Genomic DNA, 25,986 nt, shown 5'->3' on the forward strand with positions numbered 1-25,986 from the left:
ACTATCCGCCAAAGTAAATATAAGGAGATGTGGTATGATTGCCAGTGAGAACTATCCCTCAAAGTAAAAATAAGAAGATCTGCCATAGTAAAAATAAGGAGATGTGGTATGATTGCCAATGAGAATTATCAACCAGAGTAAAAATAAGGAGATGTGGTATGATTGCCAGTGAGAACTATCCACCAAAGTAAAAATAAGGAGATGTGGTATGATAGCCAATGAGACAAATATTCGCCAAAATTTAAATAAGGAGATGTGGTATGATTGCCAATGAGACAACTATCCACCAAGTAAAAATTAGGAGATGTGGTATAATTAGGGCCCTACGGAATGGAGGACCCCCTATAGTGATCAGTCTGTCCGTCCGTCCGTCCATCCGTAACAAATTGTGTCCGCTCTATATCTAGAAAACCGTTATGATTTCAAAGTTTATACTTGACATGTATATTAACCAACACCAGAGGGTGTGTTATAATGTATGTACAACTTCCTAGGTCAAAGGTCAAGGTAAAAAAATTTTAGTTTTAGTTGACAATCCCATGTCCTATGGTAAAGATCGTGTCCGCTCTAGATCTATATCTTGAGAACCGTTATGATTTCAAAGTTTATACTTGATATGTATATATATAAACCAACACCAGAGGGTGTGTCATAATTTATGTTCAACTTCCTAAGTCAAAGGTCAAGGTCAAAAACTTTGGTTTCAGTTGACAACCCCATGTCCAATGATAAAGATACAATTTTTTTACCACACATTATTCACAGCGGGGCCCACAGAGATGGCTCTCATCTCAATGATATCTAGTTGCCAATGAGAGAACTATCTTCCAAAGTAAAAATAAGGAGATGTGGTATAATTGCCAATGAGAACTAACCCCCAAAGTAAAAATAAGGAGATGTGGTATGATTGCCAATGAGACAACTATCCGCCAAGTAAAAATTAGGAGATGTGGTATAATTGCCAATGAGACAACTATCTTCCAAAGTAAAAATAAGGAGATGTGGTATGATTGCCAATGAGAACTATTTGCCAGAGTAAAAATAAGGAGATGTGGTATGATTGCCAATGAGACAACTGTCTTCCATAGTAAAAATAAGGAGATGTGGTATGATTGCCAATGAGAACTATTTGCCAGAGTAAAAATAAGGAGATGCACAGTCAACATTGTATAATTGCCAATGAGACAACTATCTTCCAAAGTAAAAATAAGGAGATGTGGTATGATTGCCAATGAGACAATTATCCGCCAAGTAAAAATAAGGAGATGTGGTATGATTGCCAATGAGAACTATCCGCCAAAGTAAAAATAAGAAGATCTGTAATAGTAAAAATAAAGAGATGTGGTATGATTGCCAATGAGAACTATTCGCCAGAGTAAAAACAAGGAGATGTGGTATGATTGCCAATGAGAAATATCCGCCAAAGTAAAAATAAGAAGATCTGCTATAGTAAAAAATGGGGATGTTGTATGATTGCCAATGAGAACTATTCGCCAGAGTAAAAATAAGGAGATGTGGTATGATTGCCAATGAGACAACTATCCGCCCAGTGATCTGGAAGGATTTTTTCTCTATGGGCCCAGGGCCCCCCAAAAATAAATTCAATGGGCCATTTTTAGAATTAATGGGCCATGTTGTCAAATGAGTGGGCCATTCATTTACAATAAAAACAAAAAATAAAAAAAGTGTATATTTCACTGTACTTACAAGTATGATTCTAACTAATATCATGGATATTGTTCCTGTGATTTTGTAATTTCAATTTCAATGAATATACAATAACTTCTTCCAAACCGGGCAATATTTACGATAACCTTTATTTACAATGTTAAAACTGGTACTGTTCCCTTGTTCATGTTTTTTTTACATTAAATTTGGGTCTTCGTCGATACCATACTTATTCCAGACGTTCCGTATTAGAGGAAGTTTCTGGCATTTCCTCTGCACTTGTATTATTATTACTTCATCACGATGACACGAATAACAATAGAGAGCAACGTTAATTGATAAGATACAACAACAATTCGCTGAAGGCATGTTTACAAAATGTCAAAACGAGCCAAAGACCAAAAAAAATGACAAGGACAGTTGCCCCTTTTATGGAGACAAATACTATGCTATTCATAAAAAGGCTTTTGGGTTTTTCAATCGAAATAATAGCAAGCTTACTTAAAAGATTATAATTAGAGAAGAATTCTCGCCTGTACTAGCCAATTTTCACAAATTTAAAGTTGTTTATAAAAAATTATATCATGAATGATGGTTAATTACGTTTTTTGGGTAATCAGTCATACCGCATGTTGCTATTATTACCATAGGAAAACACCAGAGACTTCCCAAAAATATATAGGTGCTCCTATCATTGGAGTAAACACTACACAGTTGTGTACTCACAAATGGCGGCACGAAATACGATCGGAAATCCATTTGACGATATCTCAACGTTTCAAAACGAAGTGAAAAATATCATGCGCCACGCGGGCGCTTACATTTGTCAATCTATGCGCCATTTCTGTTCGATAAGCACAATGGGCGCAAGGCGCACGTCCTTCCCGATCACTGTCCGCCAAGTAAAAATAAGAAGATGTAGTAATTGCCAATGAGACAACTATCTTCTAAAGTAAAAATAAGGAGATGTGGTATGATTGCCAATGAGAATTATCCGCCAAAGTAAAAATAAGAAGATCTGCTATAGTAAAAATAAAGAGATGTGGTATGATTGCCAATGAGATATTCGCCAGAGTAAAAATAAGGAGATGTGGTATGATTGCCAATGAGAACTATCCGCCAAAGTAAGAATAAGAAGAACTGCTATAGTAAAAATAATTGCCATTGAGACAACTATCTTCTATAGTAAAAATAAGGAGATGTGGTATGATTGTCAATGAGAACTATTTGCCAGAGTAAAAATAAGAAGATGTGGTATGATTGCCAATGAGACAACTATGCGCCAAGTAAAAATAAGGAGATGTGGTATGATTGTCAATGAGAACTATCCACTTAAGTAAAAATAAGGAGATGTGGTATTATTGCCAATTAGTAAGGTGCCCAATGTCTAAAAAGTCTTCTAGATAAAGAGTTTAAGTCAACGGATAACACACGGCTAGTTGTTTTTGCAAATTATTTAAAAATCAACAGGGTACCTCCAGATACTGTATTGTACATGGAATCTTGAACATGAAAAATAAAATTATTACGCTCTTTGTTGGTGGTTAAAATAGTACTTTTAATATAGTTTATACATAAAATATAAGATATAACAAAAGGGGAAAGTATTTAAGAGATTTTAGTGTAATTATTTCAGCATTTTAGGAAGACTAAAATTTTCCTGATATTTACCACCTTTTTATAGAAAGCAAATCTTCACAATATTTTTTACTCTGATTAAAGCAATAAGACACGGTGCATGTGTGTGCCAAATTTCATGTGTGAAATAAAAGTAGTTTTGAAGAAATTAGCAATTAAAAACACAAATTAAGTCAACATTTTGTCATTGATTAAACACAGATTATCCTGTGGCATTAATCATTTTGTTGCTTACACTATTAGGTCATTAACAAGGACAGTGGTCACTCAATACATTTCTCATTTTTGCTTGTTGTGTGGTTGATTTATTTGTTTTGAATAGCTAGCTAACTTCGTAAATTGTTATTTTCTTTGGAGGAATATGTTTTGTGTCTGTTTTTCAATACTTTTTATTGAATAGATTTTTTTTACAATTGTAGTATAAGAATCAAATCGGTCGGTTCCGTTTCTTACCTGGAATATGGCACATAAATTAAGTTTATGTTATGGTCTTGCATGATGTTTTCGACCTAAATCCCCCTCGGTGTGAACGACAACAAAAATATATCACTGTTCGTGCAATAAATATACAATAAAATGAAATAATGAAGTAAACAGTAAAATTTAATCAGCTTATAATTGTTCAAAATACATACATGTATGATAATTATGTTTACTTTAGATCTTGCCGCAAGCTGATAGACAAGTTGTATTTGTGCTAATTAATTTTTTTAAAATTGGAATGTTTTCAAGGTAATTGAAAAGCAATCAATATACTGGACAATGATCTGTCAAATTAAGTAGCAAGATGATTATTTAAAAATTTGAATATATTGACTGCAATACACAGTTTATATATCTAATATATTAAAATTGAAAAAGGTCTCGTTAACCGGTTAGCATTTTTGGTATTCAAATCCAATATGGCTGGATCACAACATCGACAATGCTTTGATTAATATTTATAATAATTGATTATAAATATTAGATTAAGAAATTTAACTTTTCAAGAAAATAGCTGAGTTTTTTTATACGACCGCAAAAAAATTTTGTGGTCGTATATTGGTATGACGTTGGCGTCGTCGTCGTCGTCGTCGTCGTCTGGCGTCGTCGTCGTCGTCCGGTGTCGTCGTCCGAATACATATTGGTTTTCGCACTCTAACTTTAGTTTAAGTGAATGGATCTTTTTGAAATTTGACCATAAGGTTAAATACCACAAAAGGAAGGTTGGGATTGATTTTGGGGGTTATGGTACCAACAGTTAAGGAATTAGGGGCCAAAAAGGGGCCAAAAATGAGCATTTTCTAGTTTCCAGACAATAACTGTGGAACGGTGTATGGATCTCTCTGAAATTATACTACAAGTTTCCATACCACAAAGGGATGGTTAGGATTTGCTTTGGGGGGTTATGGCTCAAACCGTTTAGGAATTAGGGGCAAAAAAGGGGGAAAAACAAGGTTGTCCTGGTTAATGGACAAATACTTTAGTACAAAACATAATTTAAAGCAGTGTAAGGGAGATAAATCAAATACATCATTGAAATTATCTCCCTTACACTGCTTTTAAATTATGTATAAAGTAATGGTTAATGAACAATAAAGATAATCTAAAACAGTGTAAGGGAGGTAATCCAAATACAACGTTTTGGTTACTTCCCTTACACTGCTTTTAAATTATGTTTAAAGAAATGCATATTTATAAAGGAAGACCAGTAAAAATATCTGCAAATGTTTTCATCTTTTTTTTTTACAAAAAAATCCATATGAAAGATTTGACACTATATTTTTATTAATTCTATTATAAAATAGATTAAGTTAGCACTATGGTAAATTAAAATGGGTAATTATGGTTGCCAACTCCATTGGAAATTTGAATTGAGATTATGACCATATCTTGAGGGAAAGAATTTTTTTGGGGGAAAAAGGGGGGGGGATAAAAAGAAATTGTGGGGGGCCAATTTTTTCTCATTTCAGATTTCAGAAATTAAAAAGAATTATTCTTCAAATATTATTTTTTTTTCAAATTTCAAATATTGAAAAATTTCAAGAAGTAATCTTTAATTGCACAGTATGGCACATTAGATTTGTAAAATCTTTGATCACATTTATTTATTTGTTATGCCGAATCTAACAGTGTATTTAGATTTTTAATTTTGGGTCCAGTTTTCAAATTGGTCTACATTAATGTCCAAAGGGTCCAAAATTAAACTTTGTTTGATTTTAGCAAAAATTGAATATATGAGGTTCTTTGATATGCTGAATCTAAACATGTATTTAGATTTTTGATTTTTGGCCCAGTTTTCAAGTTGGTCCAAATTGGGGTCCAAAATTAAACTTTGTTTGATTTCAACAAAAATTGAATATTTGGGGTTCTTTGATATGCTGAATCTAACCATGTATTTAGATTTTTTATTTGTGGACCCCGTTATCTAATTGGTTCATATTGAGGTCAAAAGGGTCCAAAATTAAACTTTGTTTGATTTCATCTAAAATTGAATTATTGGCGTTCTTTGATATTCCTCCAAATCTAACCGTGTATTTAGGTTTTTAATTTTGGGTCCTGTTTTTTAAATTGGTCTACATTGAGGTCCAAAGGGTCCAAAATTAAACTTAGTTTGATTTTGACAAAAATTGAATTCTTGGGGTTCTTTGATTTGCTGAATCTAAACATGTGTTTAGATTTTTGATTATGGGCCCAGTTTTCAAGTTGGTCCAAGATAGGGTCCAGTATTTAAACTTTGTTTGATTTCAACAAAAATTGAATATATGGGGTTCTTTGATATGCTGAATCTAAACATGTATTTAGATTTTTGATTATGGGCCCAGTTTTCAAGTTGGTCCAAATTGGGGTCCAAAATTAAACTTTGTTTGATTTCAACAAAAATTGAATATATGAGGTTCTTTGATATGCTGAATCTAACCATGTATTTAGATTTTTTATTTGTAGGCCCCGCTATCAAATTGGTTCATATTGAGGTCAAAAGGGTCCAAAATTAAACTTTGTTTGATTTCATCGAAAATTGAATTATTGGGGTTCTTTGATATGCCAAATCTAACCGTATTTTTAATTTGGGTCCCGTTTTTTAAATTGGTCTTCATTGAGGTCCAAAGGGTCCAAAATTAAACTTAGTTTGATTTTAACAAAAATTGAATTCTTGGGGTTCTTTGATATGCTGAATCTAAACATGTGTTTAGATTTTTGATTATGGGCCCAGTTTTCTAGTTGGTCCAAGTTGGGGTCCAAAATTAAACTTTTTTTGATTTCAACAAAAATTGAATATATGGGGTTCTTTGATATGCTGAATCTAACCATGAATTTAGATTTTTTATTTGTGGGCCCCGCTATCAAATTGCTTCATATTGAGGTCAAAAGGGTCCAAAATTAAACTTTGTTTGATTTCATCAAAAATTGAATTATTGGGGTTCTTTGATATTCCAAATCTAACCGTGTATTTAGATTTTTAATTTTAAGTCCCGTTTTTTAAATTGGTCTACATTAAGGTCCAAAGGGTCCAAAATTAAACTTAGTTTGATTTTAGCAAAAAATTGAATTCTTGGGGTTCTTTGCACTACAAAAGTCTAAAAGTCTGAAAAGACCAGTTTTTGTCTTAATTTGCATGAACTTTTACTCGACATTCTCCAAAAGTATGACTTGTGTCTTAATTTTTCTTGACAAATTCTCATTCATATTAAATTTGTATGAAATTTACTCGACATATTCTCGACATTCTGAATATGGTCTTAAAATTTCTTGACAAATTCTTGACATTTGAATACTGTCTTGAAATTTCTCGACATATTCTCGACATTCTTATTTTTTCTCAGTATGGCTTGACATATTCTGAACATTTTGAATCGTGTCTTAAATTTACTTGACAGTTCTGAGTTTTACAAATCATGACCAATATTCATGATATAACTTTAATCTTTATTTCTCTTTATATGATATACTGTTGTTTCAAGTTACACTTCTTTACAACAAAAATAAAAGTTGGGCATGTAAAATAATTGAAAATTTGGGTATATAAATATTTTCACAAATGCAAATATGGCTATGAAATCTAAAGTATAAAATAATTCAAATGTGGGTGTGTTGATATAAAACAATTTCAATGTGGGTTTTTAAATAATTACAAATTTTGATTCCTAAATCTTATAAATTAAATGATTCAAACCAATCATACTGTAGACATATTTCATTCTACATTCATAATATTCAATGTTGATATGGTAAATAATTATTATACCAAAATGTGGTTTATATAAATAGCAAATTATGATGATATACAAATCATTCATTTAACAGAAGAAAAATTTGTGTAATGTCATCTGTTGGAATATATTAAGTATTACACATGGAAAGGATGTTCCCCATAAAATTAAGGTATTCCACACCCCAGAGTACACGCAACTGTCAAATAGAAGTTATTGCTTTACCTGTAATCAGCCATACAACTTATCAGTTGACCGACCATGCCACTACAATTTAAAAAGTTTGTTGATAGATGAAAATGAAAATCATCATTTTGATGAAAAAAAATTGAATTGAAATGGATTTTCTTCATCAAAATTATGAAGTTAATTATTTTAACATAAAAACAAATTGAATAATTCCCAAAGATTAAAAGAAAATTATTATCTACTCCAGGAATAATAAAAAAAATGTATTTATAATGGGTCCCATCAATGATTTCTATAGAAATCATCGGTCTTATGAAATGGTTCTCAAACAGACATGCATAATATAGATCTAAACATTTTTTTCTTTTCAGGAAGGAGTTATCACAAATATTTATTTTTGATAAAAAATTATAAAATTCAACACTCAAATTTGAATAAAAAAATGTTTTTGGGTTGTTCTAAAAAATGAATAAGGTTTTTGAATCAAGATGGGAACAAATTCTTTGACCTAAACGAAAGCCCCCCCTCTTTTTTTAGCCACACAAACCCAAAAGATGAATTTAGGGGTCCAAAAGAGATACAAGACACCTATTTTAGTAAAGCAAATTTGACTGGCAAAAATCTAAATGCTGTTTGTCAATACCTTCGACTTATATTCCAAGTGAAAACAATTACTTAAATGTTTAATAAAAATAAATTTAAATTAAACTACATGGGGGATTATTCAGGGTAATCCAACTTAGTTGCACCAAAAGGGTATCTTACTATACCAAATTAATCCTTGATTCTTCAAAGTTTAGTTTAGCCATAATAAAAAGGTGTATATAACAGCAAAAGAATGTCATAAACAGTGCAGAATAAGTCTGTTCACATTTCAGGCGAAATTTATACTGTTGAGACAGTGTCAAGACATATTTAAGACTGTCAAGAATGTGTCGAGACATATTCAGACATTATTTAGAATGTCAAGAATATGTCGAGACATATTCAGACATTATTAAGAATATCAAGAATATGTCAAGACAGATCGAGACAAATTTAAGACAGTCAAGAATTGGTCGAGACTAATCCAGACTCTTATCTTCCTGTATCGAGAAATTTTAAGACAATGTTCATACTGTCAAGACACTTGTCAAGAAAAATCAAGAACCTTATTAGACAAATTCATACTATGTCAAGAATTTTTAAAAATTATTCAGACAAATTAAGAATGTCGAGTAAAAATTCATGCAAATTCAGACAAAAACTGGTCTTTTCAGACTTTTTGACTTTTGTAGTGTTGATATGCTGAATCTAAACATGTGTTTAGATTTTTGATTATGGGCCCAGTTTTCAAGTTTGTCCAAGTTGGGGTCCAAAATTAAACTTTGTTTGATTTTAACAAAAATTGAATATATGGGGTTCTTTGATATGCTGAATCTAACCATGTATTTTGATTTTGGACATTGGACCATAATAGGTAAATTAAAAAAAATCAAGTTCTTAGACCACATTCTTTCTGTGTCAGAAACCTATGCTGTGTCAAATATTTAATAACAATCCAAATTCAGAGCTGTATCAAGCTTGAATGTTGTGTCCATACTTGCCCCAACTGTTCAGGGTTCGACCTCTGCGGTCGTATCAAGCTGCGCCCCAGCGAAGCATTTTATTTTGTATTATAAGGATACTGGTATGTCACAGTATAACAAGGTTGAGTGGTAAATACCCCAGTTTATTAAATGAACTACAATGTACATGTAATTGTTAAAATTATAAAAGGGGAGATAATCAAGAGCTAGCTGGTTCATTCTAGTAGGTTGCATTACACCAGTGCTTTTAATTCATTTTTAACAGGATAAACATTTTTCATTGAGCAACTGTTCAACAAAAATAACATGACCTATTTACAAAATTAATTGCTTGTTAGAGTAAAAAACTAATAAACATTGCAATCATTACAATATAAATTGCATATAAAAATAGAGTTGTTAACTAAAAAATGAGCTGTATGAATGAAAGATTGGAGACAGGGTTCTCAATAAGGCAGTCAATGAGTCATGAAGTCATGAAAACTATCTAGACTCATTTTCAAAACTGACGAGCCTAAAGATGCTCAAGGATTTTAAAATTTTGAAGATCAACTAAGCGAGCATACATATATCACCATTTTATAGCAGAAAGCTCGACAGGGATAGTGATCCAGCAGCGATGGCGGCGCTAACTAACTACTAAATAGCTAAATATTTCAGAAGCTAGAATACTTGGATGTTTCATACTCTGTATATAGATGTTTTATGTTATGAAGTTTCCGTCTGTCATATGATATGACATGTCCATTTTCCTTGACCTCATTTTCATGGTTCAGTGACTACTTGAAAAAAAATTCAAAGTTTTTTTGTATTGTTAATTTCTCTCTTATTATGAGTAATAGGATAACTATATTTGGTATGTGCGTGCCTTGCAAGGTCATCATGCCTGTCAGATAGTTTTCACTTGACCTTGACCTCATTTCACAGATCAGTGAACAAGTTTTTGTTGTCAAGTCCATATCTCAGAAGTAAACATATAAGCAATAGGTCTACTATATTTGGTGTATGGAATGATTGTAAGTTGTACATGCCCAACTGCCAGGTGTCATCTGACTGACCTCATTTTCATGGTTCAGTGGATATAGTCAAGTTGTTTTGTTTTGGTCTGTTTTTCTAGTACTGTATGCAATAGGTCGACTATATATGATGTATGGAAATATTTTATTATGTACAAGTTAGTCTGGCAGGTTTTATTTGACCTTGACCTCATTTTCATGGCTCATTTCTCAATGTTAAGTTTTTTGTTTTGGTTGTTTTTCTTAAACTATAAGCAATGGGTCAACTATATTTGGTGTATGGAATGATTTTAAAGTGTATATACTATATAGATATAAGAAGATGTGATATGAATACAAATGAGACAACTCTCCATCCCAGGCACAATGTGTAAAAAGTAAACCATTATAGGTCAAAGTACGGCCTTCAACATGGAGCCTTGGCTCACACTGAACAGCAAGCTATAAAGGCCCAAAAATTACTAGTGTAAAACAATTCAAACAGGAAAACCTTTCTTGCAGGTTTCATCTCAACTTGACATCTTTTTCATGGTTCATTGGTCATTATGATGTTTTCCTGGTTTAGTTTTTTCCTTAAATACTATATGCAATAGGTCAACTACATTTGATGATTGCAATCTATTATATTTTATAAATACAATGCATGACTGTACCTTCAAACTGGATATCTATATCCATAAATAATGAATAACAGAAGTAATCTTGCAAATTTTATCCATAAGCACATGTTAAATCTATTTATATCTACTACCTGTCATTTAGGCGGGAAAATAGGGAAACTTAGTTGTTGACATTGAATATGGTTACTTATAGATCAATAGACCAAAGATAAATTTATAGATTTAGGAATTCTTTTTAAATGGTTCATGACAAATAAAGATTTAGATTTTAGGGCAGTATTAAGTCTGTATCTATGTTTGATTATCACCAAAGACAAGAAAGGTTAATAATTACATGAAATCTACGGCAAAATGTTCTAAATTTTATGAAAATTTTCTTTTTATTAAAATCTAAGATAGAAACTGGTTCAAATAATAAAACAATATTTGCAATTGTTCTTGTTAATTTTATATCTTCTTATGACAGGAACCCTTTCACATAAAACAACTTTTTTTCTAGAAACTAGAAAGTTTTTTAAATTGAACATTTTTGTTCTCTTTTGAATGATATTTTATTTTTATTGATTTTGGATTTTATAAAAGATTTAATTACTTTAAATTCAGATGAATATTTTATTATGAATCGTAATTTATTTATTTTAATAAAATATTAAAGTATATAAACTGGTTTTTTATTTACTTCTTTTTTACCAATAATTTTCTGAATCAATGTCTACATAACACAGTACCACAGTGTTAAAACAATACAAGAGACTACAGTAACTAGAGCTAAGAGACGCGACGCGACACAACTGATTGCATGAAATATTTCACCAAGAAGTCAACACGCGTTACCCTGGTGCTATCCAAAAATCCTGGGGAGAACACTGTGATCCATGGAATGATTGTAAGGTGTATATGTCTGTCTGACAGGGTTCATCTGTCCTTTACCTAATTTTCATGGTTCATTTGTCAATATAAAATTTTAATGATTTGGTCTGTCTTGTATACTACTAGCAAAAGATCAACTATATTTGGTGTATGGAATGATTGTAAGATGTACATGTATTTCTGGCTTGGTTTATCAAACCTTGACCTCATTTTCTTTGATCATATTAAGTTCATGTGATACTTGTAGTAAAACTTTATATTAAGGAATATCAACATAAATGGTCAGTAAAGAAGGCGAGACATTTCAGCGTGTGTACTCATTGTTTGCAGTTTTGGCTGTTATCTAAAAACCTATAGGACCTAGGTTAGATATGTAAATTGCAAAAATTATCAGCAACACAAAGAGTAACTAGTATGTGCATATACAAATCGTAGTGAGCAAACTAGCGATATTTTCACCAGGTGAGCGACACAAATTTCAAATAGTGCAGAAAAGTTGAGATAGTCTTTTAGATGCTAGTATTACATGTTTTTGGATTAGATTAATATCTGAAAATATTAGGTCAGTAATTTTCAAGTCCATAATGATCATGTATTTTCAATTGGCATTAACAATTATAACTCAATGATAACTACAACAGTATATATTTAAAATTTTTTTTTTTCTATTTTTAGGATATAATGGAATATTGGAATAAGGTAAGATTTACTTTTAAGTCCAATTGTCATGTGACCTTTTATTTCCATTTTCTTACCAAAAATACTTGTATGTGATGATTTGAGATACAAACTAGTAGAATTCTACGTGACCTACAAAAAAAGATATTACAAGATCAAAAATAAAACAAACACAACAAAGATTGGGACAAAGAAAATGTACTACAAACATTTGACTAAGGTGTTGCTAATAACAACTCATAGCAAAGATAGGCATAAACTGCATGAAATTTCTTGCCTTTTTTATTTTTATGCCCCCGCCATAGCGGAGGGGGCATTAAGTTTTACCCTTGTCCGTCTGTATGTCCGTACGCCCGTCCGTACGTCCCAAAATTGGTTACCGTTCTCTAACTTTAGTTTGCCTCAACCAAATGATATGAAACTTATCCACAATGCTTATTACCCCAAAACACAGATCGAGTATGAATTTTGGTGGGGTCACTTTTACCATTCTAGAGTTATGCTCCTTTACAAATGAAAAAATTGCTGATTTTTTTGTTTCCGTTCTCTAACGAGTTTACCTCAACCAAATCATGCAAATGTTATGAAACTTATCCACAATATTTATTACCACAAAACACAGATCAAGTTTGAATTTTGGTGGTGTCACTTTTACCGTTCTAAAAGTTATGCCCCTTTCCAATGGAAAAATTGCTGAAATATTAGTTTATGTTCTCTAACTTTAGTTTGCCTCAACCAAATGTTATGCACAATGCTAATTACCACAATACACAGATTAAGTTTGAATTTTGTTGGCATCACTTTTACCGTTCTAGAGTTATGCCCCTTAACAAATCTCAAAATTGCTGAAATATTTGTTTCTGTTCTCCAACTTTAGTTTGCCTCAACCAAATGTTATGAAACTTATGCACAATGCTAATTACCACAAAACACAGATAAAGGTTGAATTTTGGTGGCATCACTTCTACTGTTCTAGTGGACGTTAAGCAACCAACCATCAATCAATCTACTGTTCTAGAGTTATGCCTTTTAAAAATGGAAGAATTGCTGAATTTTTCGTTTCTGTTCTCTAATTTAAGTTTACCTCAACTAAATGTTATGAAACTTATAAAAAATTCTTATTACCACAAAACTCAGATCAAGTTCAAATTTGGGTAGTGTCACTTTTACAGTTCTTGAGTTATGGCCCTTTATAACGTTATATGCAAGCGGGGGCATCATCTGTTTCCCATGGACACATTCCCCATTTATTTTTTATAAATCATTAGTAACTTGCCAGAAATCCTCTGAGGTCATGGTGTCAGTAACTTGGAGCTGATTATCATGCATAATTTAGTGGCAGTTTAGTGTTTTAGGTTTTTTTATTTTTCAGAAATGTATCGAATGTTTTTTAAATATAAGTGTATACACTCTCTTAAGGTTTATTCTATATCTAGTACCTTCAGAATGCTTGTTTACAATGTCAAATACATAACCCTATTGAGTTGTTAGAGAAAATATTGGACAATTTTTAATAAATAAAAAATACAGAAGTTCTCTCCTCTTGCATTTGTTAAGTTCTTAAGTTGAAAAAAAACATCTATTTTATGGTATAAAGTGTAAATTGACACAACGCACCATTGTTATCCAAAAGTTTTTTTTATGCCCCATCAACTGAAAGCTGGGGGCATATTGTTTTACCCCTGTCTGTCCTTCCGTCCCATTATGGGTATATAGTATAGTTATTCCAGATAACTTCTCCTACAGTTTGAATGCTAGGAAGATTTAACTTTGCTGGCTGTTTGAACATATATTGAAGGTGTGCATGTCGTCAGGGTTTAGATTTTGATTAATATTTGCTCTTTTGGGAGATAGTTGAACTTTATCATTTTTGGAGTATATATTTGCATATTTAAGAGGCGCATAGCGTTTCCAGATAACTCCTCCTACAGTGAACCATAGACCTATGTGCTCCCATGCTCAACTTTGTGTATGTTAAAATAACACTTTGCATCTGTGAGGGCATCATATTGTGAATCACAGCTGATTCTTAACAATGTCAATATGCAGGCAAACTGATAATTGGTACATATCCTCTCTGCCTGAATGTTATTTGAAGTGAGGATACCCCCGATTTATATAGTTATTTGTCATGCAGGAGAATAAATAATTATTGCTTTATTTAACAGTTGTTTCATTTATTTTTCATTACAATCTATTAAATGTAAAATCTATGTTTTACTTACAGAAACTTCTTGCAGATGCTCAGACTGGAAATGTAAACGATGTGAAAATATGCCTAGAGAATAAAGCAGACATTGAATATCAATCGGTAGGTAAAACAGTCTCATTAGGTACAGTAGTAACATCCAAATTAGAACTAGAGCAAATTAATTATGTACAGTAAAAAAAAACCACACAACTACAGATAACTTCAGAACATAGTAGATCTTACTTGAGCAATATAAATCACATAACTACATGTTACTTCAAAATACAGCAAATTGTAATAGAATGAAATACAATTGCATGTTACTTCAAAACCTGACAGTTGAACATAAACAGTATAAAACACTTACTTTAAATAACTTTAACCTTGCTGGTTACCAATACAGCAGATTAATACAGTATAAATCACAACTGCAAGTCACTTCAAAACATGACAGTAAGAACATTGACAGAATAAAACACACAACTGTTAGTCACTTCAAAACATAACAGTAAGAACCTAAACAGAATAAAATACACAACTGTTAGTCACTTCAAAACATGACAGTAAGAACATTAACAGAATAAAACACACAACTGTAAGTCACTTCAAAACATCTCAGTAAGAACATCAACAGAATAAAACACACAACTGTTAGTCACTTCAAAACATAACAGTAAGAACATAAACAGAATCAAATACACAACTGTTAGTCACTTCAAAACATGACAGTAAGAACATTGACAGAATAAAACACACAACTGCAAGTCACTTCAAAACATGACAGTAAGAACATAAACAGAATAAAATACACAACTGTTAGTCACTTCAAAACATGACAGTAAGAACATTGACAGAATAAAATACACAACTGTTAGTCACTTCAAAACATGACAGTAAGAACATCAACAGAATAAAATACACAACTGTTAGTCACTTCATAACATAACAGTAAGAACATGAACAGAATAAAATACACAACTGTTAGTCACTTCAAAACATGACAGTAAGAACATGAACAGAATAAAACACACAACTGTTAGTCACTTCAAAACATTACAGTAAGAACATAAACAGAATAAAATACACAACTGTTAGTCACTTCATAACATAACAGTAAGAACATCAACAGAATAAAATGCACAACTGTTAGTCACTTCAAAACATCTCAGTAAGAACATCAACAGAATAAAACACACAACTGTTAGTCACTTCAAAACATGACAGTAAGAACATAAACAGAATAAAACACACAACTGTTAGTCACTTCAAAACATCTCAGTAAGAACATCAACAGAATAAAACACACAACTGTTAGTCACTTCAAAACATAACAGTAAGAACATAAACAGAATAAAACACACAACTGTTAGTCACTTCAAAACATGACAGTAAGAACATAAACAGAATAAAATACACAACTGTTAGTCACTTCAAAACATGACAGTAATAACATAAACAGAATAAAACACACAACTGTTAGTCACTTCAAAACATGACAGTAATAACATGAACAGAATCAAATACACAACTGTTAGTCACTTCAAAACATGACAGTAAGAACATTGACAGAATAAAACACACAACTGTTATTCACTTCAAAACATGACAGTAAGAACATTAACAGAATAAAATACACAACTGTTAGTCACTTCCAAACATCTCAGTAAGAACATAAACAGAATAAAACACACAACTGTTAGTCACTTCAAAACATGACAGTAAGAACATAAACAGAATAAAACACACAAATGTTAGTCACTTCATAACATAACAGTAAGAACATAAACAGAATAAAACACACAAATGTTAGTCACTTCAAAACATGACAGTAAGAACATAAACAGAATAAAACACACAACTGTTAGTCATTTCATAACATGACAGTAAAATCATAAACAGAATAAAACACACAACTGTTAGTCACTTCATAACATAACAGTAAGAACATACACAGAATAAAATACACAACTGTTAGTCACTTCATAACATCACAGTAAGAACATGAACAGAATAAAATACACAACTGTTAGTCACTTCAAAACATGACAGTAAGAACATAAACAGAATGAAACACACAACTGTTAGTCACTTCAAAACATGACAGTAAGAACAAAAACAGAATAAAATACACAACTGTTAGTCACTTCAAAACATAACAGTTAGAACATAAACAGAATAAATTACAACTGTTAGTCACTTCATAACATGACAGTAAGAACATAAACAGAATAAAATACACAACTGTTAGTCACTTCAAAACATGACAGTAAGAACATAAACAGAATAAATTACAACTGTTAGTCACTTCATAACATGACAGTAAGAACATAAACAGAATAAATTACAACTGTTAGTCACTTCATAACATAACAGTAAGAACATCAACAGAATAAAATACACAACTGTTAGTCACTTCAAAACATGACAGTAAGAACATAAACAGAATAAAACACACAACTGTTAGTCACTTCAAAACATGACAGTAAGAACATAAACAGAATAAAACACACAACTGTTAGTCACTTCAAAACATAACAGTAAGAACATAAACAGAATAAAATACACAACTGTAAGTCACTTCAAAACATGACAGTAAGAACATAAACAGAATAAAATACACAACTGTTAGTCACTTCAAAACATGACAGTAAGAACATAAACAGAATAAAATACACAACTGTTACTCACTTCAAAACATATCAGTAAGAACATAAACAGAATAAAACACACAACTGTTAGTCACTTCAAAACATATCAGTAAGAACATAAACAGAATAAAACAGACAACTGTAAGTCACTTCATAACATAACAGTAAGAACATACACAGAATAAAATACACAACTGTTAGTCACTTCATAACATAACAGTAAGAACATAAACAGAATAAAACACACAACTGTAAGTCACTTCAAAACATCTCAGTAAGAACATCAACAGAATAAAATACACAACTGTTAGTCACTTCAAAACATGACAGTAAGAACATAAACAGAATAAAACACACAACTGTTAGTCACTTCAAAACATGACAGTAAGAACATAAACAGAATAAAACACACAACTGTAAGTCACTTCAAAACATCTCAGTAAGAACATAAACAGAATAAAACACACAACTGTTAGTCACTTCATAACATGACAGTAAGAACATACACAGAATAAAATACAACTGTTAGTCACTTCATAACATGACAGTAAGAACATAAACAGAATAAATTACAACTGTTAGTCACTTCATAACATGACAGTAAGAACATAAACAGAATAAAACAGACAACTGTAAGTCACTTCATAACATAACAGTAAGAACATACACAGAATAAAATACAACTGTTAGTCACTTCATAACATGACAGTAAGAACATAAACAGAATAAATTACAACTGTTAGTCACTTCATAACATGACAGTAAGAACATAAACAGAATAAAATACACAACTGTTAGTCACTTCAAAACATCTCAGTAAGAACATAAACAGAATAAAACACACAACTGTTAGTCACTTCAAAACATAACAGTAAGAACATAAACAGAATAAATTACAACTGTTAGTCACTTCATAACATGACAGTAAGAACATAAACAGAATAAAATACACAACTGTTAGTCACTTCAAAACATGACAGTAAGAACATAAACAGAATAAAACACACAACTGTTAGTCACTTCAAAACATGACAGTAAGAACATACACAGAATAAAATACACAACTGTTAGTCACTTCAAAACATAACAGTAAGAACATAAACAGAATAAAACACACAACTGTTAGTCACTTCATAACATAGCAGTAAGAACATAAACAGAATAAAACACACAACTGTAAGTCACTTCAAAACATGACAGTAAGAACATAAACAGAATAAAACAGACAACTGTTAGTCACTTCATAACATGACAGTAAGAACATAAACAGAATAAAATACACAACTGTTAGTCACTTCATAACATGACAGTAAGAACATAAACAGAATAAATTACAACTGTTAGTCACTTCATAACATGACAGTAAGAACATAAACAGAATAAAATACACAACTGTTAGTCACTTCAAAACATCTCAGTAAGAACATAAACAGAATAAAACACACAACTGTTAGTCACTTCAAAACATAACAGTAAGAACATAAACAGAATAAATTACAACTGTTAGTCACTTCATAACATGACAGTAAGAACATAAACAGAATAAAATACACAACTGTTAGTCACTTCAAAACATGACAGTAAGAACATAAACAGAATAAAACACACAACTGTTAGTCACTTCAAAACATGACAGTAAGAACATACACAGAATAAAATACACAACTGTTAGTCACTTCAAAACATAACAGTAAGAACATAAACAGAATAAAACACACAACTGTTAGTCACTTCAAAACATCTCAGTAAGAACATAAACAGAATAAAACACACAACTGTAAGTCACTTCAAAACATAACAGTAAGAACATAAACAGAATAAAATACACAACTGTTAGTCACTTCAAAACATATCAGTAAGAACATAAACAGAATAAAACACACAACTGTTAGTCACTTCAAAACATGACAGTAAGAACATAAACAGAATAAAACACACAACTGTTAGTCACTTCAAAACATAACAGTAAGAACATAAACAGAATAAAATACACAACTGTTACTCACTTCAAAACATATCAGTAAGAACATAAACAGAATAAATTACAACTGTTAGTCACTTCATAACATGACAGTAAGAACATAAACAGAATAAAATACACAACTGTTAGTCACTTCAAAACATCTCAGTAAGAACATAAACAGAATAAAACACACAACTGTTAGTCACTTCAAAACATAACAGTAAGAACATAAACAGAATAAATTACAACTGTTAGTCACTTCATAACATGACAGTAAGAACATAAACAGAATAAAATACACAACTGTTAGTCACTTCAAAACATGACAGTAAGAACATAAACAGAATAAAACACACAACTGTTAGTCACTTCAAAACATGACAGTAAGAACATACACAGAATAAAATACACAACTGTTAGTCACTTCAAAACATAACAGTAAGAACATAAACAGAATAAAACACACAACTGTTAGTCACTTCATAACATAGCAGTAAGAACATAAACAGAATAAAACACACAACTGTAAGTCACTTCAAAACATGACAGTAAGAACATAAACAGAATAAAACAGACAACTGTTAGTCACTTCATAACATGACAGTAAGAACATAAACAGAATAAAATACACAACTGTTAGTCACTTCATAACATGACAGTAAGAACATAAACAGAATAAATTACAACTGTTAGTCACTTCATAACATGACAGTAAGAACATAAACAGAATAAAATACACAACTGTTAGTCACTTCAAAACATCTCAGTAAGAACATAAACAGAATAAAACACACAACTGTTAGTCACTTCAAAACATAACAGTAAGAACATAAACAGAATAAATTACAACTGTTAGTCACTTCATAACATGACAGTAAGAACATAAACAGAATAAAATACACAACTGTTAGTCACTTCAAAACATGACAGTAAGAACATAAACAGAATAAAACACACAACTGTTAGTCACTTCAAAACATGACAGTAAGAACATACACAGAATAAAATACACAACTGTTAGTCACTTCAAAACATAACAGTAAGAACATAAACAGAATAAAACACACAACTGTTAGTCACTTCATAACATGACAGTAAGAACATAAACAGAATAAAACAGACAACTGTAAGTCACTTCAAAACATAACAGTAAGAACATAAACAGAATAAAATACACAACTGTTAGTCACTTCAAAACATATCAGTAAGAACATAAACAGAATAAAACACACAACTGTTAGTCACTTCAAAACATGACAGTAAGAACATAAACAGAATAAAACACACAACTGTTAGTCACTTCAAAACATAACAGTAAGAACATAAACAGAATAAAATACACAACTGTTACTCACTTCAAAACATATCAGTAAGAACATAAACAGAATAAAACACACAACTGTTAGTCACTTCAAAACATGACAGTAAGAACATAAACAGAATAAAATACACAACTGTTAGTCATTTCATAACATGACAGTAAGAACATCAACAGAATAAAATACACAACTGTTAGTCACTTCATAACATAACAGTAAGAACATTGACAGAACAAAACACACAACTGTTACTCACTTCAAAACATGACAGTAAGAACATCAACAGAATAAAATACACAACTGTTAGTCACTTCATAACATAACAGTAAGAACATTGACAGAATAAAATACACAACTGTTAGTCACTTCAAAACATGACAGTAAGAACATAAACAGAATAAAACACACAACTGTTAGTCACTTCAAAACATGACAATAAGAACATCAACAGAATAAAATACACAACTGTTACTCACTTCAAAACATATCAGTAAGAACATAAACAGAATAAAACACACAACTGTTAGTCACTTCAAAACATATCAGTAAGAACATAAACAGAATAAAACAGACAACTGTAAGTCACTTCATAACATAACAGTAAGAACATACACAGAATAAAATACACAACTGTTAGTCACTTCATAACATAACAGTAAGAACATAAACAGAATAAAACACACAACTGTAAGTCACTTCAAAACATGACAGTAAGAACATAAACAGAATAAAACAGACAACTGTAAGTCACTTCATAACATAACAGTAAGAACATACACAGAATAAAATACAACTGTTAGTCACTTCATAACATGACAGTAAGAACATAAACAGAATAAATTACAACTGTTAGTCACTTCATAACATGACAGTAAGAACATAAACAGAATAAAATACACAACTGTTAGTCACTTCAAAACATCTCAGTAAGAACATAAACAGAATAAAACACACAACTGTTAGTCACTTCAAAACATAACAGTAAGAACATAAACAGAATAAATTACAACTGTTAGTCACTTCATAACATGACAGTAAGAACATAAACAGAATAAAACACACAACTGTTAGTCACTTCATAACATAACAGTAAGAACATAAACAGAATAAAACACACAACTGTTAGTCACTTCATAACATAACAGTAAGAACATACACAGAATAAAATACACAACTGTTAGTCACTTCAAAACATGACAGTAAGAACATAAACAGAATGAAACACACAACTGTTAGTCACTTCATAACATAACAGTAAGAACATACACAGAATAAAATACACAACTGTTAGTCACTTCAAAACATGACAGTAAGAACATAAACAGAATGAAACACACAACTGTTAGTCACTTCAAAACATGACAGTAAGAACAAAAACAGAATAAAATACACAACTGTTAGTCACTTCAAAACATGACAGTAAGAACAAAAACAGAATAAAATACACAACTGTTAGTCACTTCATAACATAACAGTAAGAACATGAACAGAATAAAATACACAACTGTTAGTCACTTCAAAACATGACAGTAAGAACATAAACATAATGAAACACACAACTGTTAGTCACTTCAAAACATGACAGTAAGAACAAAAACAGAATAAAATACACAACTGTTAGTCACTTCATAACATAACAGTAAGAACATAAACAGAATGAAACACACAACTGTTAGTCACTTCAAAACATAACAGTTAGAACATAACCAGAATAAATTACAACTGTTAGTCACTTCATAACATGACAGTAAGAACATAAACAGAATAAAATACACAACTGTTAGTCACTTCATAACATAACAGTAAGAACATAACCAGAATAAATTACAACTGTTAGTCACTTCATAACATAACAGTAAGAACATAAACAGAATAAATTACAACTGTTAGTCACTTCAAAACATGACAGTAAGAACATAAACAGAATAAAACACACAACTGTTAGTCACTTCAAAACATGACAATAAGAACATAAACAGAATAAAATACACAACTGTTAGTCACTTCAAAACATATCAGTAAGAACATAAACAGAATAAAACACACAACTGTTAGTCACTTCAAAACATATCAGTAAGAACATAAACAGAATAAAACAGACAACTGTAAGTCACTTCATAACATAACAGTAAGAACATACACAGAATCAAACACACAACTGTTAGTCACTTCAAAACATAACAGTTAGAACATAACCAGAATAAATTACAACTGTTAGTCACTTCATAACATGACAGTAAGAACATCAACAGAATAAAATACACAACTGTTAGTCACTTCAAAACATCTCAGTAAGAACATAAACAGAATAAAACACACAACTGTTAGTCACTTCAAAACATATCAGTAAGAACATAAACAGAATAAAACACACAACTGTTAGTCACTTCATAACATAACAGTAAGAACATAAACAGAATAAATTACAACTGTTAGTCACTTCAAAACATGACAGTAAGAACATAAACAGAATAAAACACACAACTGTTAGTCACTTCAAAACATGACAATAAGAACATAAACAGAATAAAATACACAACTGTTAGTCACTTCAAAACATATCAGTAAGAACATAAACAGAATAAAACACACAACTGTTAGTCACTTCAAAACATATCAGTAAGAACATAAACAGAATAAAACAGACAACTGTAAGTCACTTCATAACATAACAGTAAGAACATACACAGAATAAAATACACAACTGTTAGTCACTTCATAACATAACAGTAAGAACATAAACAGAATAATACACACAACTGTTAGTCACTTCAAAACATGACAGTAAGAACATAAACAGAATAAAACAGACAACTGTAAGTCACTTCATAACATAACAGTAAGAACATACACAGAATAAAATACACAACTGTTAGTCACTTCATAACATAACAGTAAGAACATAAACAGAATAATACACACAACTGTTAGTCACTTCAAAACATGACAGTAAGAACATAAACAGAATAAAACAGACAACTGTAAGTCACTTCATAACATAACAGTAAGAACATACACAGAATAAAATACAACTGTTAGTCACTTCATAACATGACAGTAAGAACATAAACAGAATAAATTACAACTGTTAGTCACTTCATAACATGACAGTAAGAACATAAACAGAATAAAACACACAACTGTTAGTCACTTCAAAACATGACAATAAGAACATAAACAGAATAAAATACACAACTGTTAGTCACTTCAAAACATATCAGTAAGAACATAAACAGAATAAAACAGACAACTGTAAGTCACTTCATAACATAACAGTAAGAACATACACAGAATAAAATACACAACTGTTAGTCACTTCATAACATAACAGTAAGAACATAAACAGAATAATACACACAACTGTTAGTCACTTCATAACATGACAGTAAGAACATAAACAGAATAAAATACACAACTGTTAGTCACTTCAAAACATGACAGTAAGAACATAAACAGAATAAAACACACAACTGTTAGTCACTTCAAAACATGACAGTAAGAACATAAACAGAATAAAACACACAACTGTTAGTCACTTCAAAACATGACAGTAAGAACATAAACAGAATAAAACAGACAACTGTAAGTCACTTCATAACATAACAGTAAGAACATACACAGAATAAAATACAACTGTTAGTCACTTCATAACATGACAGTAAGAACATAAACAGAATAAAACACACAACTGTTAGTCACTTCAAAACATAACAGTAAGAACATAAACAGAATAAAATACACAACTGTTAGTCACTTCATAACATAGCAGTAATAACATAAACAGAATAAAATACACAACTGTTAGTCACTTCAAAACATGACAGTAAGAACATAAACAGAATAAATCACACAACTGTAAGTCACTTCATAACATAACAGTAAGAACATACACAGAATAAAATACACAACTGTTAGTCACTTCATAACATAACAGTAAGAACATAAACAGAATAATACACACAACTGTTAGTCACTTCAAAACATGACAGTAAGAACATAAACAGAATAAAACAGACAACTGTAAGTCACTTCATAACATAACAGTAAGAACATACACAGAATAAAATACAACTGTTAGTCACTTCATAACATGACAGTAAGAACATAAACAGAATAAATTACAACTGTTAGTCACTTCAAAACATCTCAGTAAGAACATAAACAGAATAAAACACACAACTGTTAGTCACTTCAAAACATAACAGTAAGAACATACACAGAATAAAACACACAACTGTTAGTCACTTCATAACATAACAGTAAGAACATAAACAGAATAAAACACACAACTGTTAGTCACTTCATAACATGACAGTAAGAACATAAACAGAATAAAACAGACAACTGTTAGTCACTTCAAAACATGACAGTAAGAACATAAACAGAATAAAATACACAACTGTTAGTCACTTCAAAACATAACAGTAAGAACATAAACAGAATAAATTACAACTGTTAGTCACTTCAAAACATGACAGTAAGAACATAAACAGAATAAAATACACAACTGTTAGTCACTTCATAACATAACAGTAAGAACATAAACAGAATAAATTACAACTGTTAGTCACTTCATAACATGACAGTAAGAACATAAACAGAATAAAACAGACAACTGTTAGTCACTTCAAAACATGACAGTAAGAACATAAACAGAATAAAATACACAACTGTTAGTCACTTCAAAACATAACAGTAAGAACATAAACAGAATAAATTACAACTGTTAGTCACTTCAAAACATGACAGTAAGAACATAAACAGAATAAAACACACAACTGTTAGTCACTTCAAAACATGACAATAAGAACATAAACAGAATAAAATACACAACTGTTACTCACTTCAAAACATATCAGTAAGAACATAAACAGAATAAAACACACAACTGTTAGTCACTTCAAAACATATCAGTAAGAACATAAACAGAATAAAACAGACAACTGTAAGTCACTTCAAAACATGACAGTAAGAACATAAACAGAATAAAATACACAACTGTTAGTCACTTCAAAACATATCAAACACAACACTGAATGTGAAACATGAATGTTATCAAACACAACACTGAATGTGAGACACTGTAATCAAATACAACACTGAATGTGAAACATACCTGTTATCAAAGACAACACTGAATGTGAAACATACCTGTTATCAAACACATCACTGAATGTGAAACATACTTATTATCAAACACAACACTGAATGTGAAACATACCTATTATCAAACACAACACTGAATGTGAAACATACCTATTATCAAAACACAACACTGAATGTGAAACATACCTATTATCAAATACAACACAATGTGAAACATGAATGTTATCAAACACAACACTGAATGTGAGACACTGTAATCAAACACAACACTGAATGTGAAACATGCCCATTATCAAACACAACACTGAATGTGAAGCATACC

At 30.9% G+C, this 25,986-nt stretch overlaps 1 protein-coding gene and 1 long non-coding RNA gene across 5 annotated transcripts in view; both read left to right on the forward strand.

The window, feature by feature from the left end:
• Positions 1 to 5,028, forward strand: part of LOC127731856 (uncharacterized) — a 124,659-nt gene extending 119,631 nt beyond the window's left edge. The window contains exon 2 of the long non-coding RNA XR_007995849.1: positions 4,512 to 5,028. This is a non-coding gene — a long non-coding RNA (uncharacterized LOC127731856). The remainder of the gene's footprint in view (positions 1 to 4,511) is intronic.
• LOC127731837 (uncharacterized) overlaps positions 1 to 25,986 on the forward strand; it is a 395,646-nt gene that overhangs the window by 274,896 nt on the left and 94,764 nt on the right. For 3 of the 4 annotated variants that reach the window (XM_052240680.1, XM_052240681.1, XM_052240679.1), the window contains exons 4-5: positions 12,435 to 12,458; positions 14,665 to 14,748. The exons of the other annotated variant lie outside the window; for it this stretch is intronic. In XM_052240680.1, the coding sequence (XP_052096640.1) occupies positions 12,441 to 12,458; positions 14,665 to 14,748 (102 nt within the window). In that variant the 5' untranslated portion in view covers positions 12,435 to 12,440. The remainder of the gene's footprint in view (positions 1 to 12,434; positions 12,459 to 14,664; positions 14,749 to 25,986) is intronic. 4 annotated transcript variants of the gene reach the window in all.

This window comes from Mytilus californianus, unplaced genomic scaffold (assembly GCF_021869535.1).
Source record: "Mytilus californianus isolate M0D057914Y unplaced genomic scaffold, xbMytCali1.0.p SCAF_21, whole genome shotgun sequence".
NCBI lineage: Eukaryota > Metazoa > Mollusca > Bivalvia > Mytilida > Mytilidae > Mytilus > Mytilus californianus.